The 17,824-nt window shown below is 35.1% G+C and overlaps 3 protein-coding genes and 2 non-coding genes across 6 annotated transcripts; 1 reads left to right on the forward strand and 4 right to left on the reverse strand.

Annotated features, from left to right (window-relative positions):
• The first annotated feature begins 742 nt into the window (after positions 1-742).
• LOC140887958 (uncharacterized protein At5g01610-like) lies at positions 743-3,970 on the forward strand. The gene is made up of 3 exons (XM_073295604.1): positions 743-1,105; positions 2,816-2,870; positions 3,488-3,970. Exons 1-3 carry the CDS (start codon positions 1,019-1,021, stop codon positions 3,856-3,858), a joined length of 513 nt encoding a protein of 170 aa, XP_073151705.1. The 5' UTR covers positions 743-1,018; the 3' UTR covers positions 3,859-3,970.
• Positions 3,971-4,230: 260 nt separating this feature from the next.
• Positions 4,231-4,321, reverse strand: LOC140893676 (small nucleolar RNA R32/R81/Z41). Its single transcript, XR_012153269.1, has one exon. It is a non-coding gene; the product is annotated as a small nucleolar RNA R32/R81/Z41 (small nucleolar RNA).
• Positions 4,322-4,557: 236 nt separating this feature from the next.
• On the reverse strand, positions 4,558-4,679 carry LOC140893918 (small nucleolar RNA SNORD14). Its single transcript, XR_012153477.1, has one exon. It is a non-coding gene; the product is annotated as a small nucleolar RNA SNORD14 (small nucleolar RNA).
• A 1,922-nt stretch (positions 4,680-6,601) lies between these two features.
• LOC140887979 (small ribosomal subunit protein eS4z) lies at positions 6,602-9,060 on the reverse strand. The gene is made up of 5 exons (XM_073295630.1): positions 8,975-9,060; positions 8,203-8,280; positions 7,920-8,100; positions 7,568-7,665; positions 6,602-7,249 (listed from the first exon to the last, which is right to left on the reverse strand). The coding sequence occupies exons 1-5, from the start codon at positions 8,975-8,977 to the stop codon at positions 6,815-6,817; spliced, it is 795 nt and encodes a 264-aa protein (XP_073151731.1). The 5' UTR covers positions 8,978-9,060; the 3' UTR covers positions 6,602-6,814.
• Positions 9,061-12,080: 3,020 nt separating this feature from the next.
• LOC140886954 (ethylene-overproduction protein 1-like) lies at positions 12,081-16,535 on the reverse strand. Of its 2 annotated transcripts, none has more exons than XM_073293911.1 (4): positions 13,992-16,535; positions 13,460-13,751; positions 13,068-13,377; positions 12,081-12,838 (listed from the first exon to the last, which is right to left on the reverse strand). In XM_073293911.1, exons 1-4 carry the CDS (start codon positions 16,034-16,036, stop codon positions 12,588-12,590), a joined length of 2,898 nt encoding a protein of 965 aa, XP_073150012.1. In that variant the 5' UTR covers positions 16,037-16,535; the 3' UTR covers positions 12,081-12,587. The 2 variants fall into 2 exon arrangements, with proteins under 2 accessions (XP_073150012.1, XP_073150013.1); XM_073293912.1 differs by having other exon boundaries at positions 12,696-12,848.
• Positions 16,536-17,824: the final 1,289 nt, after the last annotated feature.

Genomic DNA, 17,824 nt, shown 5'->3' on the forward strand with positions numbered 1-17,824 from the left:
CAGCTCTACGTGCAAGTGATGCTAATCTACATTACTATGTAATACGTGCCAACACCTTAGATAATTATGTTGATTATTTAATTGATAGACAAAAATATGATTTCTTTCATTTAATAAAAATTTTTATAAGAATTTATTTTAATAATTTTGAAAATAAATAAATGATTTATTGATGATAATCAATAACTCAAAAATGTACAAAAAATATTTAATTTCGTTAAAAATATATTGTGAGCGCGAATTCAGACGTGCACGATTGTAGGGGTGTAAACGAACCGAATTGAGCCGAATAATAGTAAAAAAAATTAAGGCTCGAATTCGGTTCGAATTAAGTATATTCGAATTCGAGCTCGATTCTAAGCTCGAAAATTTCAAATATTTTGGCTCGAGCTCAGCTCGAAATGAAGTTCGAGTTCGGCTCGAAATATTTGAACATATTCGTGAACTATTCGAACTATTGCTCAGATATTATGGCTCGAAAACGCTCGAAATATCCCAAAAAATTCGAAGTATATATATATATATATTTATTATTTAATTATATTATATTAATAAAATATTAAATCTAGCGAACTATTCAAAAACTATCGAACAAAATAATTTTGGCTCAAGCTCGGCTTGAAAAAAAGTTCGATGATGTTCGGGTTCGACTCAAGCTCGATAAATTCGAATACAAATCAAATACTTAAGTCGGCTCAAAAAACTCGTAAACGAACTCTGCTCATTTACACGACCGACACGAGGGAGAGGGAGGACTAATATGGTATAACTGGAGGACTAATAAGCATTAAATACTCCGGAAGGACTTGGTCACTTGGATAGCAACGTGTGTGAATACTGAATATTCGTAGAGACTTCAGAGGGTGTGAAGATCTTAGAAAAATCGGGTCGCGAAATTCTCGAAGAAGATAACGAATCCTCTTTCTCGCTTTGAAATTAGGGCTCCGGGGGACTTTATCTTCGATTTTCGAGGGTATCTGTAGTTTCACTCGACGGATTGTTTTATTGGTGGTAGTAAATGGATCAAATTTTGAATAAGGTGGGGGCTTACTGGTTGGGTCAAAAGGCCAACAAGGAGATTGGCTCAGTTGGCGATGATATCAACGTAAGACTTTGGATTATTGTTTTCAACTTTTGTTGTTTCTTTGAATTTACGGATTTTCACTTTCATTTCTCACTTGTCTGCTGAAATTTGGTTTGTTTGGCTGTTGTGTGTGTTGTATTTGATGGGGTTTGATTTAGAAATCTTGTCGCAGATTTAAGACGTGGATTTTCTAGTGCTGTGCAGTTGAAGTTGTAGCTGAAATTCTGCCTTTTTGGGATCTTGTTAGTTTTGGGAAGCTAATAATTGGTTTGGATAATATTGAGTGTTGTAATTGTGATAATATGTCACGCCCTGAGTTGGACGGCATGGACATCGGCAGTGTTCTCAAAATTTACAGTTAAAAAAATAGTTCTAAGAGAACACTAAGCCTAAAATAAACGATGATAGACATCAAATATCTGGCTCGACTCCCCAGATTGGATCATAAGTATCTGGCTTAACTCCCCAGATTGGATCATGTATATCTAGTTTAACCCTACTAGATAAGGTCATAAATAATATCAACTCAAACAAAATAATTGTAGAAAACTATCTCCAACCAAACCAATTGAACACGTTACACTTACCATCTTCCACTAGTGTTGAATTTAAGGTTGATTGTAAGAGAGCTTTCTTTCCAGATGGCATTTGACGTTCACGTTCTTCGTAGAGAGAAAAAAAAAAAGAAAGAAAGAGAGTTTTCACAGAGTGAGAGAGAGATATTTTAGAGGTAGATTATACTTTTAATGCTCGCCTCTTAGGGTACTGAAAGAATTCAGTTTTAAATATCAAGTAGGGATTTGGGCCGGGGCGGTACTTGGGCTTGAGAGCATGGGCCTCACATAATAGGTATACGTCGATTATGATCTTGCGAATTTCAGACAATTATGTATGTCAGCGTCGTTGCGATGTTTGCATGATTATCGCTTACTTTCCCAAAGCATTGGCTTTTTGGACGAGCAAATAATTTGTCAATCGTGTGAAAAATTATTTTTGTCTTCTGTTTGCTGGTTACCTATGGGTTGACTGATACCAAGGAATTGCTCTTTTCTTAAATTGCACCTCTTCAATTGAGAAGAATTGTGGCAATGTTTTTTGGTCTCAACTTTGCTGTGCTTCTCAGTGAAGCAAATGAAGTATGGGTTCAGATTTCTTCAGTCTTTTCTCTGAAATGTGAATTCAAATTTGAATGATTAAAGAAGTTTACTTATGAAATATAATCTTTAATATACTAATGTTGGCTGAAAGTTCATCTCTTCTAATAGAAGCAGTTGCGCTGAAAATTTTATTCGGGGAGACTCTTTTGTTGTTAATTGATATGTAGTTTGACTGAGTTTTTTTCTGGCACTGATATAATAAAAATCACAAGGAGCTGTGGAAAATTCTTCAATGCAAGTAATTTTTTTTTGAAACTTGTGGAAGACACTGAATTATAAAGCTAGTAGCTTGAAATGGAAACTGTGTTATTGCCATTACCTCAAGTTTCCCACAATAGTTTTACTGTCTCATGGTTATATCTTTAATCTCCTTTCTTGTTTCCGTCTTTCCGAGCTGTATACAATGAACATAACATTTAATGACTCAGTTGTTCGAAGATCTCTATGGACTTTCATTGTATGTTCTACTGTAATCACAATTCTTTTGGCGATTGAATTTCTTTGAATTTACTTTTAATGAGTAAGATGTCATCTGCATTTAGGCTTCGCACTAACCTTTGTTTTATTTTGTCAGTCGTTCTCAAGCAGTATTGAAGGGGGAGCCAAGTGGTTGGTTAACAAGATGAAAGGTTTATGTTTGTCTTCCTAAGTTGCTTTGGTGTTCCTACTTTCAATTTTTCTTTGAATATGAATGAAGGAGTTTACCCGCCTTTTCTGTATTAAGTTTTTTCTGGAAGCTTAAAACAGCTTGACATCTGTTGTGATGGCTATATACTCAAGCATCATTAACATGAGTTATTTTCTTTTAGCTGCTTGCATCTGTTCCTGGCCTAGTGGAATTCCTACTAAAACCATTTTCTAATAATGCCTCCTTGAAATATCGGTCTCTTCAAGACAACAGGCGCAAAAGTCAATCTTCTAGATCTCATTCCCCGTTTAAATAATGAACATGGCCTTCCTGCTGTATCATGGTTTCCCTTATCAACAAAGTTGATGTAGAACAAATTCGTAAAAGCAGCGGTGGAAATGAATCAAGTCGATTGAAAGGCTGCTATAGAATTTCTCAAATGTATTTTTTTTTACTGTTGACAGAAAAAGGAGAATTAAAATTTTATCGGTTTTGTACCATTGCGTTTGTTTGTTACAAAAGTGTTGTGCTTTGATCACTCAGTATGTGGCTCCCTTGAAGTTATCCTGTGCTTGTTTTAATTGAGTAGATAATGAATCTGTAACTTCTCTGAACCAGGAAAAATGCAAAAGCCATTGCCAGAGCTCCTCAAAGAATATGACCTTGCAATAGGCATCTTCCCACGCGACTCCACCCATTATGAGTTCAACGAGGAGACCAGAAAGATTACTGTTTACATTCCATCGGTCTGTGAAGTGGGTTACAGAGATTCATCTGTGCTGCGATTCTCAACCATCGTAACCGGTTATTTGGAGAAAGGCAAGTTATCAGATATTGATGGAATCAAAACTAAAGTGATGGTTTGGGTGAAAGTGACATGCATTTCATCTCAGAATTCGAAGCTCTATTTCACAGCTGGTATGAAGAAATCTCGGAGCAGAGAAGCGTATGAGGTTCTTAGAGATGGTATAAGCGTAGAAAAATTCTAAGATGGTTATCTGATGTAATGCCTAGTTTGAATCCTTACTGTTATTATTATTATTATTTTTGTTGCATATGCTCTCTCCGCAGATGATTTTATTATGAGTTCTTTTGTCATTATTTTCAGAGTCAAATTCCGCTAGCACAAAAAAATATCTTCTTCCATACAGTCAAGGAAACCTTCTCAGCATCTTTCGATGTAGCATAGAATGTACAGGTCCGATATATAAACCAATCGCAAATACAAAGACATCGAGAAGCCCTTGATTGTCAAAATATTTGTCACAAGTTTTAACGCCAACTTTTTTTACAGTACCCAAAACTAATAAAAAAGAATTTGAAAGCTTGAAAAAAAAACTATACACAATATAAAAGAGGCGGGATAAATCAGAAAGAACGTAGCGAAAACAAATTGAAATCTTGATCAAATGGAATTAACCATCACCATCGTTTACTTTCATCATTTTATCCTTTCACAAAAATACTTTAAACCCACCAAAACTGATTTAAAAGTGTAGTAATAAACATCGGTGTTGATTAATTCTACAAATCTAATTAAAAAATATTCAAAAAATCGAGAGTTTTTCAACCTGATTTCTGTGTTAATCCTGGTTGCCCGATCAAAACGCAACCCAACAGAAAACAAATTGAAGAAAAAACAAATAACAGGAAGATTAAAAAAAATTAAATTTCTGGGGGGAAATATGGATCTCAGACATCCAAGGAAGGATAAAGCAGCATAGGCTCTCAAGCCTGGCGAAGGCGAGAGCCCTTAGGCGGCCACTGCGAATGTTTTGAGAAACAAGCCTTTCCATTTGCATCATAGATCCAAATTGAATTGAAAACAAACTAAGAAACTCGAAACTAAAATAAAAGAATTCAAGAAAAACATAATGACAGAGAAAAAAGCACAAAGCTGGTGCGTACAAGGCGCGGCTGGAGGCTGGTGATGAGAAGGGAGTGGTGAAGGGCCCAATTTATAGAGGGACTAATGTAAGAAATTAGGGTTAGGGCTAGGGTTTGCACGATCTGACGGCGGAGAATTTTGACTCCGGTGTCATTAAACAATTTACAAAGGAAGGTAGGTTTTTTTGCTATTTTAAAGAATATTTTTTACCAAAATAACAAACTTTTTTTTTTTAAAATTAAAATTTTTTGTTATATACTTGAGGTTTGAGATCCGCATCCATTAAAATTAAGATTCTTTTTCTTTATATATATATATATATATATATATATAATCTTGACAAATATAATCGGGTGACATATCTTTAAATAATAAACCAGAAAATATTTTTTGAAAGGAATATTAATAAATCGTATAAATTAAATTATTAATAATAGTAGTAATAATGTTTAGACTTTCAAACTAATAAAAATAGAAATAATAATATTGTCAAAATTAAGGATGAACAAAACTTCGGAGAAAATGAACCGAATTGTTTGATTAATTGAAAAACCCAGTTTTATTACTGCAAAAAGAAAAAGAAAGCAGTTATATTCGTAAATTAATTTAAACTAGCGACGAAACACATGCGTTGCGTATGTAAAATATTATATACAAATATAATGTATTGTATATTGAATAATTTGTTAATTTTAAAGTGCTTGTTTATTTATTTTTATTTTTTTTTCAAATATAAAAAAAATTAGTTGAAATTCAGTTTTAGATTGATGGAAATATATATGATAAAAAAAAGGTGATGTGAGCAACTGAGAGAAAAGGTAGGATAAGTATGTTGGAGAGAGAGTGTAGAGGTACAAAAGAAAAAAAAATTGAAGAAAACAGACCATGAAACCAAAAATAATTAAAATAAGCTACGCTCACCTAATAAAATAGTAAAAATTGGTTTACTTGCTATTACTTTTACAAAATATCGATTAAATCGAATAAAACGAGTTGCTAAGTACAATTCAATATTTATTAGGATTTTTTCAAAATATAATTCTAATGCTTTCAACTTTTCGTGAAAATTAAATTGGAGTTGAATAAACCGAAAATAATGAATCCACGATAATTCAAAATTATTTGATTTTAGCAAAATCTTTAAAAAAAATTTAATAAAAATCTTCGAAACCGAATTTTTTTTTAAAAAAAAAAACCCTAAAATTTGAATTAAAATGACGTTTTGAATTAAATCCGCTTTACTGATATGATTAGGATTGTCATATCGAATAAAAATATCTTTTTGAAATACCATACTAAAAATTTTTCGATATATTTTTTAGATATATCGATTTTTTTTCGATATCTATATAGTATGAGTATGAATTTTTTCTATACAAAAATTTCAAAATTTCGATATCAGTACCGATATAAATTTTTTTCATACCAATATTTTTTATACGGTATACCAAAAATACGAAAACCTGGGGTAACCCACCCCTAGATATGATATTTTGAAATTTTTCATCCCAAATTATAGTAACATTATTAATTATTTTATTAAATTTTTAATTTTAAAATCGTTTGTACTATTATGAATAATTTATTTCATATGATGTATATAATATAAAAAAACAATTATATTATAGTAAACAAAAACTATAAAAGAAACTATCATCTTATGAGAAAACTCAAGGGGGTTAGAAAGTTGAAACCCCTGCCCCTTAAAATAAACACATCCGAAAAGGGGGGTCTCAAACCTTCGGAGGAGTTGTGGTCAAAATACCAACTATTGTTGCTTCCATCCACATAAAGTGTTAGGCATTTAAGAGTGATTATAAATCTTTTCTTAACAAATTTAAACATAATCTAGTCACTCTCAAAATTCGCACAAAACTCCAACATAGAGATGCAACCAATCCAAGCAACAAAAGTTTTCAAAGTGAAGATAAATATGTCAAAACTCAAAGGGAACTTAAAAATTCTTGAAAGGAAATGTAGTAGCACAAATGAAGACATCAGCATGTATAGGTCCCGCCGTGAAACAAAACTACCTTAAAAGGCTCCCAAAAAGATTTCTAAGCTGTTACTGCAGACTGAGCATTGATCCTCTTCCTGGCCTCCTCAATGATAGACAACTTGATACCTTTGCCCTTTGGAAGAGAAGCCCAAGGCTTTGTCCCCTTCCCGATTGTGAAAACATTGCCCAATCTGGTAGCAAACTCATGTCCAGTAGCATCTTGAACGTGAATAGTCTCAAAACTTCCCTTGTGCTTCTCACGGTTCTTGATCACTCCAACACGTCCTCTGTTCCTACCACCAGTCACCATCACGACGTTCCCTACATCAAACTTGATGAAATCAACAATTTTGCAGGTCTCAAGGTCAAGTTTGATGGTGTCGTTAGCCTTGATCAGCGGATCAGGATAACGAATCGTCCTTCCATCGTATGTATTGAGGTAAGGAATGCCTTTGTTCCCAAACTGAACTGAACGAACTTTACAAAGCTTAAACTGCAGGGTGCAAAAACAAAAAATCCATGTCAAACTGAAATAATTGAGGACTTTGTATCAAAACATTTGTTTGTGTTTCATCTGACCATCAAATTAATACCAAAACTACAAAATAAACTTCCAACCAAGGAATAAAAAATATTTCATCTAGTTTTTGTTTCTGCAGTTGTATAACATCATCTCTACAATCTTTTATGAGTCCAAATTTGGGGGCCAAGCCTGGAATGAGCTTAAGATTAAATTCCCTCAGTAAATAGAAAAAAAACCAATAATATATCAAATGAACAATCATTTAAAACTAAGGAAAAAGAGAATAACCTTGGCCTCCTCATCCCGTATAGAGTGAAGACGGAATCGACCCTTGGTGTCATACAGCAAGCGAAAATTTTCGTTGGTCTTTGGAATAGAGACAACATCTAGAGAAAGGGATGAGAAAATTAAGCATTAATTAATCAACATATCCAGAAAAAGCAAAAACAGTCAAGGTATAAGTCTAGACAAATATATATACATTTCAGAGGTGAAAACACTTTTCTTTACAAACAGAAATAGAGCATACATGGTTGGTGAATAGTAATTTCTAATATGCCTGTTTTACATAATCCCCAGACATCACTGGTTGGAACACATAGGCCACTCAAATATTTAAATTGCAGTACGGAGTGCATACCCATGAACCCAGAAGGATACGTCTTATCTGTCCTGACCTTCCCATCGACGAGCACATGGCGTTGCATCAAAATAGAAATGACCTCACGATAAGTGAGAGCATATTTTAGTCTATTCCGTAAGATAAGAATCAAGGGCAAGCATTCTCTAGATTTGTGCGGTCCAGATGATGGTTTAGGCGCCTGAGTATATATGCATAAAATTAAAATTAACCATAAACATACTGGGACAAAAAAAAGGACACAAAGTAAAAATCAAGAAGCAAATGAGGACAAGTAACTTACAAAAGCACCACCAAGCTTATCCAACATCCAATGCTTTGGGGCATTGAGCCTCTTCAAGTGTTTCTTCAAACCTCTGGCCTGTAATTAATTGAATAGCAATAATATAACACACTCATTAACAATGCCACATATGGAAAATATTTCCGACTTCAATCAATTAATCAATTTTACATTTTTAATATCACATACAAGTAGAGGAAAGCAACAAAGATGTGCTTCATTTCAGTGGAACAATGGGTAAGGAAAAGTTACAGGTAGACCATTTCATTTATTTACATAAAAATGGCCGGAATTTTTTTTTCGACCATTCTATTTAACCTCATCATAATGAAGAAAGTCGATACATCTTCCAATAACAAATTAGATAATTCATTTTACTACTAACATCAGTGTTACAGTTGAATGTATTGCCGTTCTTCTACGACTCACAAGAGATACAATTTCGTCCTATATTTAAATGGCCACGATAATTCCTAAGACATACAAAGTCATTCCATGCGTTAAGCCTCCAAGTTTTCCAGTTGCACGATAAACCTTACATAAACAAATTTCAAAACAACGAAAGAAAGCACGAAGGAGAATCCTAGATCTACAACGGAGAACTGAAATTCCGTAAATCACAGTCCAAAAATGCGTCTTTAACCGAATTACTAATAATCTCAGCTCAAAGAAAGCACAAGGTATGTAATAATCAAGACATAAAATCATTCTCACACACAAGTTAACACACAATTTGCTGAAAATACGAAAAATAATCGTTGATATCACTGACCATCTTCTCGTTGGTGGCTGAAACAACCTGCCGCGCCGCCGGGCTCTTCTAGCTTCAATCCTCTTCCGACTGCTGTGAAGGCTCCATCTTATAAAACCTAGTTCTCTTTATAAATGTGGGCCGAAGCCTTGTTCGGGGGGTGCTTTTGGAATTTCAGAATTCTAGTCGGGTTTTGGGATCCGATCAGACCCGATACAGTATTCGGACTTGGATACCAGGCAAGATATCATTCAGAAATAATTTGAGATATATATCTTTTTGTATTCAGTTTTATATATATATATATTTGATGAAAATTTATTATAAAAATATTTAAAAATATAATATTTAATCAGCTTATTACCATTTACTTGAGTATCTTTTATTTAATTTATTTCCGTCGATTATGAATTTAAAAATGACACACCAATTATATTAAAAAATATTATCTTCTAAAAAAAATGATTACCAATTTTTCTTCAAAATTTACTAAGATCCATGGTCACTTTTTCCAGAGGTTACAAATATTACTTCATTTTTGGTTTTATTTTCGTTTTATATTTTTTTACACTCGACCAGATTCCAAAATTCACCAATTTGTTATCCAAAGCTATAAAATTCATTTAGAACAAGTATTACGTAATTCGACTCATTTTTCCATACCGATGCATAGTTTCTAATTATTATTGCTTTGATGGACTTGGATTTGAAATACGTTTGACAAATATTTTTGTTGAGTGGACCTATAGAATAATTCTCAACGTAGTAACTCTATTTTTAAGGACTTTTAATAAAAATCCCATTGCTACGCTTTGATATTGAGAGTAAAATATGGAAACATAGGAATTGAAATAAATTACAAACAAACATACAACTGCTTATATTTATGTAATACATGATACATTCCACTGCCTTGAAAAAAAACATGGCAGCTAGCTCACTCATGAACTACTGAATGAATCAAGATCGAAGCCTCGTCATCCGGTGGAGCTGCCACCGCAATCTCCGGCGTCAGCAAGTGAGAGATGAGACTGTCAACTAAACCACCGCCGCCGCCGCCTTCTTCTTCTTCTTCTTCTTCTTCCGACGGGGTTTTTTCATTTTCTAGTTCAAGCTTCCCATCTTTTAGTTCATCCTCTTGGCTGTCATTTTTGGCAACAAAAGCAGAAATCAAGTCGCTTATCACCCCACTAGCATGATATTGCTGATCTTGTTCTTCGTCCTCGAGTAGATGCAGTAGATCTTCAACCCCAGCTTCCATTCTTTGATTAACATATGATATGTAATATAGTTGTTCAGTTCATGTGTGGAAGGCATGCACTATATATATATATTACACAGACGGCGGAGAATATGGTCTTTAATTCACAGAGTTCCACGTAGCTGCATGTTGTTTTATCTTTATTTCGTTTCACCCAATCACCTGCATACATCTGACTGCCTCTGGCATCGATGAAAATGTCTCAAAGGTCGGTTACTTTTGTAATTTTATTATTATTATTACATATATACAAAAAAAAAAAAAAAAAAGATAGATAAAGTGCAAACGAATCGAATTCAGCCGAATAGTGGTAAAATTTTAAGACTCGAATTCGGCTTGATAAGAGTATATTCGAGTTCGATAATTTCAAATATTTTGGCTCGAGCTCGGCTCGAAATGAAGTTCGAGTTCGAGTTCGGCTCGAAATATTCGAACCTATTCGTGAACTATTCGGATATTATGGTTCGAAAAGCTCGAAATGTTCGAAAAAGTTCAAAATGTATATATATATTATATAATTATATTATATTAATTAAATATTAAGGATCACGAACTATTCGCGAACTATCGAACAGAATAATTTCGGCTCGAAAAAAAGTTCGAGCATGTTCGAATTCGGCTCGAGTTCGATAAGCTCGAATACGAATCAAATATTTATCGAGCGGGCTCGTAAAGCTCACGAACAGGTTCGGTTCGTTTGCACCCCTAAAACCGACGACCACTAGAACTTTTAATTATTGGCATTTTTTCAAACAAGCCAATATGTGATATCGATGCTTGGCTAATTCTGTGAGAAATAAATTAAAGGACGAGAGTGCAACTACAAATATATGCGTATGGTTCCCATTCTTGAAAACTGGATTATGATAAAATAAGACAGAATATCTCTTCAACAGATGCTACACCAGGCTCAAGCGAAAAAGCGTAGACAAATTTATTAGTTCTTCACAGGGAACCACAAGTTTCAAATGCAGTCAGCTTCTCTGGATCAAAAGTCGAACTTTTCGACCAGTTTCTTATTTCTCTCAACAATATCTTAGATTTCGAGTAAAAGAATTCATGGAGAATGGTAGATGCATCGACCATAAAATTCAAAACATTGGAAATTAATGTCATTCTCAAGCTGCAGGCCTGATCATCCAGGCATGTAAATAGCTCCGGCCAAAACTAATTCCATGACCAATAAATACCTTTTCCAATACAAACTCGAAGAACACAGAAACAGCCCATCTGAATTAAGTTGCCAATCCAAGAAATGTTGTGTAAAATAATGGACAGAGATGCTCCTCTCATCCATATTTGACCACAAGTAAAACACGTCTGGAAAATTTTTGAACACCAAATATTGAAGTATCTTGGGGCCGGGGTTCATTTGGCGTGAAACTAATAACATAGTAAAAATTCCAACGCTAGCTATGCAATATGCAAATTAATACAATGCAAACAAAATGGTGGAAGTACACGAGATTTTGCAAGAGAATTGCTGAGCTTTAGGATGATCTTGTTCAAGTTTCCTGATGATACTCTTCCTCTGCTCTTCAACGGAGACTTGCCCACACATTCTATTTGAAACACAAAGACGGCCATTCACGAATTGTTGGCCATAATCTTGGATTGGAATTTATACCTAAAGACATCAAAGACTTATCTAATTAAGCGTCATCCTTAGCATCTGGTTCAAGTTGCTGTTTCTCTTCCAACTCTTTCTGCAGTCAAACTTTTCTACCCATTGCATTTTTTTGTTCCCTTTTTGTGTTTTACCTACAATAACTCACTGATATTGTGATTTTCAACTACTTCATCCAGTGTAAGTCACCACATGTCTTGCATCTGATTTAATCCGTTTCGCTATTATGAAATAAAATCTTGTAAACAATTAAATTTAAATGAACTATTACAATAATTATACGTACCTTAAATACATTAGTCAGTTCTTTGGGATATAACCGGACGATGGTCCACAGGTACATTAATTTCAGTGGACCATGCAAGAAAAATAAATGAAAAAGACATTGTTCTTTTGCATTTAAACAAACTGAGCAAAAATACAACAATTCTCACAGAAGTGCACGCATGTATCAGTTGTCTTAACTCTTAAACAACTGTTGTATGGTATAGAGCTGTACAACTACAATCAAACTATGTTGCGCAGAAATATAATGAATCAACCATTCTTCCTTGGCCTCCGTTGAAGATTCCATTCATTATTCTCGCCAGCTGAATCATCTCCCAACAGGTTCTGCACACCAACCCGTCTTGGTTCATTCGCCACAGAAAAAATGAAAACATAAAAAATGTCGCATGTTCACGACCCTACGTACATTGGAAATCACATTTTTAACAGCACAAGAGAGAAACAAGAATCAAAATTGTCTATTTTTCCCTCTGACCGTTTTGGTCTTGCTCGGGGGCACGCTCTTGTGCTTTTCGATAAAGTTCAACTGTATCTGAATGGTTAGGATCGAGACAAAGAGCTGCCTCACAGTCTTGGAGGGTGGATGCAACATCGCCCATTGAATCGTGGAATGCTGCACGAAGATGAAGTAGTTGTAGGTCCAGCTTGAATGCTATGGCTTTGGTGAGCTCTGCAATTGCATCTGCTTCCTTGTGGTCATCCATGTAAACTGAAAACAACTACTCCATGCTTAGTAACATCATAAAGCAGTAGATCAAAGGGCAAACTTAGCTGGGGTTGAATACATATGATTGAATATTTCTCCGCAGAGTACGTTAGGCTGCCTCACACAATGGCAAAGGGACACTGGTCTTAAGCATCTAACTTGGCTAAAGAGGGGAAACAATCCCATGGAACATGTCTAATATTGTTTAGGATGCAAACCACCGAGAACTTACCTGCAGCACGATATCGATATGGATACGTTCTTAACGGATCGAGTCGTGTTGCCATGCCAAGATCACTTTTGGCCATCTCTCGATCACAGTATTCTGAACGTTTCTCATATGCCGATGCATTGCATTGCACCTTTTCAATTAACTTTGTCATCTCATCATACGCAGCTTTACGCTGATTTTTGAGATGGTAGACACGTGCCAAACCTTGATGTGCTCTTGTATGTTTAATGTTCAACGCATTCATGTAGCAATCGACAGCATGGTCTAGCTTATCAACATCTACGTAAACGCTTGCCAGATTACTTAAAGCCTGCACAGTATAAACATTAGGTTGCTGGTATTTTTGCCTGCTAAAATGACAACAATTTCGTCTAGTGGAAGAGAATACTTACTTGACCTTTCCTGAGGCCATCAGATGGGCACCTGAGAGCTTCTTCAAGAAGCTCGATGACATAGAATGACGATTTTGAATCTGTCGTGGTTTCAGACAGTACATATGCTTTAAGGAAAAAGGCTTCGAATGATCTCTGAATAGCGATGGATTCTTCAGCTTTTGCTATGGCCTCTGCACGATAACCAGTGTCGTATAAAACCCAACCTTCATACACAAGTCTTTCATTCTCAGACATTGCGTGATTTCGGGCCATTCTGAGACTTCTCATCGCCGCCTTGTGGCAATTTAATCTATAATAATATAAGTTACTTTTTCAGCGAATCAGTAATAGAAAGAGAGACATTAAATTAAACCTCAGAAAAATCTGATGGAAAGGAACTACATAGTGAAAAATCACATTCTCATAAAGAAATAAAGATGAACATCTAATCATAAATTTCCATATAAGTATTCTGCGATACATGCTTATGAGCCTAAAGGATCGAGCTTCAGGTAAATAAAACGAATTCATTTCATATACAAACAGTTACCGCAAGAGAAGGAGAGATTGGCGAAATCGTAAAAGGCTCTTTCCCGGGTCATTGGCCAGCATTTGGTGAACAACAGCTAGAGAACCAATATCATCTACTGAAGACCATCTATCGTAAAGTTGCATCCAGCAATCAGCTTGGCTCCACTGCTGCACATGATGGCATAAAAGTTCGACCAATTGATCACCATGTAATTTCCCATGAAACATCATATAATTGGGATCCAACGTCAAAAGGGCTCGAATGTCTCTTAAAGCCCCTTCATAATCCTCGAGGGAAATCAAGAACCAAGCCCGGAGCTCGAGGCAGTCCGGAGATACCTTAAAACCAATAATCTTGTTAATCTCAGTTATGGCAGTGCCGAGTTTATCCTCCTTCGCCACCACGACAGCTCTATACTTGTAAGGATACGTGAGGGTTGGGTCCAATTCTGTTGCTGTATTCAAATCCATCATCTTTTCTTTCCCGCTGCTATATAAAGATCGCTCTTGATACATCCATCCAGTGGGTGTATAGTCAGAAATGAGGGAGTTCAATAATTTGTATGCCTTGAACTTGTGACCGCGCTTGTATTTAGCTCGTGCCACGCCGACTAAAGAATAAACGTGACCCAAGTCAACAGCCTCCTCGAACCATTTCTCAGCATCCTTATATTCCTTTCTTTGGAGCATGACACAACCCAACTGGTGAAAAGTAAGTTGCTTCTGCCATTTCTCGGTAGCACATTCGCCTTTTCTTTCCAAAAGCATCGCCGTTGTGTTAGATTTCATGTCTTCTTCCATGGATACCTGGCTTAGAAAATTGTATAACAAAAATGATGCATGTCCCACAAGTGCTAATCTCTCCCTAGCCTCGGAACTGCAAAAAAGCTTCACCACATTTGGATTTTGTAATGAATTTGGGAGTTCTCTCAAGATCACTTGTAAGCAAGCTGCCACTAAGAGATATGCCCCCTCTTCTAACCCATACTCGATAAGAATCATAGCATTATCCATGTCATTGACCAAAGATGCTAAATATGCATCACAGGATGATTTCATCCCATCACAACAGAACCGATTAGCCAAAGATAGTAGCTCCAGGACGGTGATTGGATCAAACGAATCCACCTTGTTTGTCCTGCTGAATAACTCCGCGGCACTCATAGCCTTTGCAGAAATACCATTTTGTGAAAAGTATATTCTTTCCCTCCGTGATTCAATAAAGCTACCATATAACATTGCTTTAAAAGGTCTTGAAAGAGAGGAAAATTTAAACCTATTGCATTTGATCTCGTCATCACCGATACAAAACCAGATATCATAATCATCTTCATCCATGTCATAATCGTGACTCAATGAAATCGAACATTCTTGAATTTCTACATCTGATTCCATTTTCTCACCTTCTTCAAAATCTCGAGGGCATGAACAAGGGTCGTTTGAAGATTCAGGATTATACCCTGAAATCAATGAACTCCTCGGGCACTCCATGCTCCACCTGCAACAATCCATGGCTGATACCCCAAATAATGCATCCTCCCTCCTTTCAAACCTCAACCAAGACGAAAGAACAACCTTAGAATGGATGTCAACCGCGTGTTGTCTAGCTGATCTAAGGCATCTCCTAAACAATTTCGGTTCAGGCAACCCCTTAAAGATGGAACATTGTTCTATATATACCCCAGATCTATCAAATTGAGGGCATTTCTCAAGTCTCCGATAAACATCAGCTAAAATCTCCACATTATCAACAAATTTAAGACAAGGATCAATGATGGGTTCGATGAAATCTATCTGAGGAAGCCCGTAAACCGACAAGGCCTCCTTTAAAACACTTGTATTCCCATTATTACTTTGAGAGAAACTCTGATTATGTCGATGAGATTTCGACCTAATCGAATTGACCCTTAAATGCTCTTGCAAATGCTGAAAGAACTTTTCTCCCACACCAGTTCCAGCGGCTGCTCCGCCGCTGACACTGGGGTTGATGGAACACAATGGGGTCCCTTTGCATCCATCTACCATATTCAAACTACGCATTGAATTGAAAATATGTTGCTGCATTTTCCTCAATCAAATACCACCCTACAACGTAAACAATAAACCAAAAAAAGAAAATATTATAAAGGAAGCAAATACCAAACGATCGAATCCTCCACACCTGCAAACTTTCGCACCGTTGATCAAGAAAACCAAAAACTTCGGGAAAACCAACAATGATTCTGAAATCAATTCCCTTCTATTATTTTGTTTTTTCCTTTATGGGTTTGGCAAAAAAAATGGTACTTGATGATTGCTGATAGGAGGGACAGCGGCGGTGGCGGCCGTTAATCTCAACGGCCACTCCTCTCTCACCTCTGTATGAATAAATTCTGTATCTATATACGTATATATCCACAATTTTTTCTCTCTATTCTCCTTTTTCCCGTTTTTAACAACAAAGCTGTCTCTTTTCTTCTAGCTCTCTCCGATTTATTATTTCACCCGTTAGGAATGGAGAGCCGCTGAAGCTGAAGAGAAAAAGCTGTGTTGCAATAATTTTTTTCACATTCCCCGTCCCGTATCTTTCGGGGAATTACATACGAATATGGGGTGGCACCACTTTTAGAAACGACAACGTTGTGCTGATAAGTGATTTTGGGCTTAAATTTGGTATTATTATACTGTCAGATTATCCATTTTGGGCTTTGAGAATGAAGTCATTTTCGGCCATATAACATGTCCAAATTTTGATATCAAAATACGAAATTTGACGTATTAGATTATATTTCGATCACAATCTACTGTTATTAATTCAAATTATTGAGGAGCTTGAGCATATCATATAAAAATGAGAAGTCTTATCTTTCGCACAAATGGAATAAAAGAAATTTCTTCTCAAATTTTATTTTATCTATTATAGTCAGGGGCATTCCTGAGACATATTAGGCCCGGGGCGGATAAAAAAAATTCATCATTTCATTAATTTGAACATATATATATAAACCAATCGAATATTACAGTCAAAGTAAATGATAATATGTAATTAAAAAAACTGCACATCACAATTAAACGTTCTACATAATTTTTTAAAATAACTTATTCACTAACCAATAATATTTAAATTGCACTCTTCTCGCATTTTTTTAAGCAAAGTCATCATTTTTTTTGACATTTTATGTAAGATGAATAATTGTGCAAGAATAAAACTATGTTAACTAAACTCATATGCAATACAAAAATAATACTAAATAATGAACTTGAAACGAACAAAAATAAACATACATAGAAGAATAATAAATTAGTGTAATATGAATTAATAACATAACAATGCAACAATCAATTAGTAATTAGTAAATGAAAAAATGTGACTTTTTTTAAAAATTACACAATTTTAAAGTTTCAATCCGAGTAATTATCATGGTTTAATTGTATAATAAAAAAAATAATAACGATATGTCTACCTATGAACCAATGGAGATTTGAGATAAATTTTCGTATTTAGAGTAAATTGTTTGCAGGACCGCGGGAGGAGAGAAAATGAAATTAAAAAAAAATTAATGGCTACAAGAGTTTGTGATGATTTAACTGATAAAGTAAAAGTTTTGCAATAAATTATACAATAATTATTTTTATTTCGTCATATAATTTTTTATTAACTAAAATTATATAAATATTAATATAATACTAATTTAAAAATAATTAGGGGCTCGTCTCAAAATGGGGTCCTGGGCGATGACCCGGCTCGCCCTACCTCAGGGCCGCCCCTGATTATGGTAGGATCACATATGCATTTAGGAAGTGAATAAACACTTTAATTTTTTTTAAAAAAAATCTAAAACACCGAAATTTCTTGCGACCGATCTTATAGGG

The sequence above is a fragment of the Henckelia pumila genome, chromosome 3 (assembly GCF_033568475.1).
Source record: "Henckelia pumila isolate YLH828 chromosome 3, ASM3356847v2, whole genome shotgun sequence".
Lineage (NCBI taxonomy): Eukaryota > Viridiplantae > Streptophyta > Magnoliopsida > Lamiales > Gesneriaceae > Henckelia > Henckelia pumila.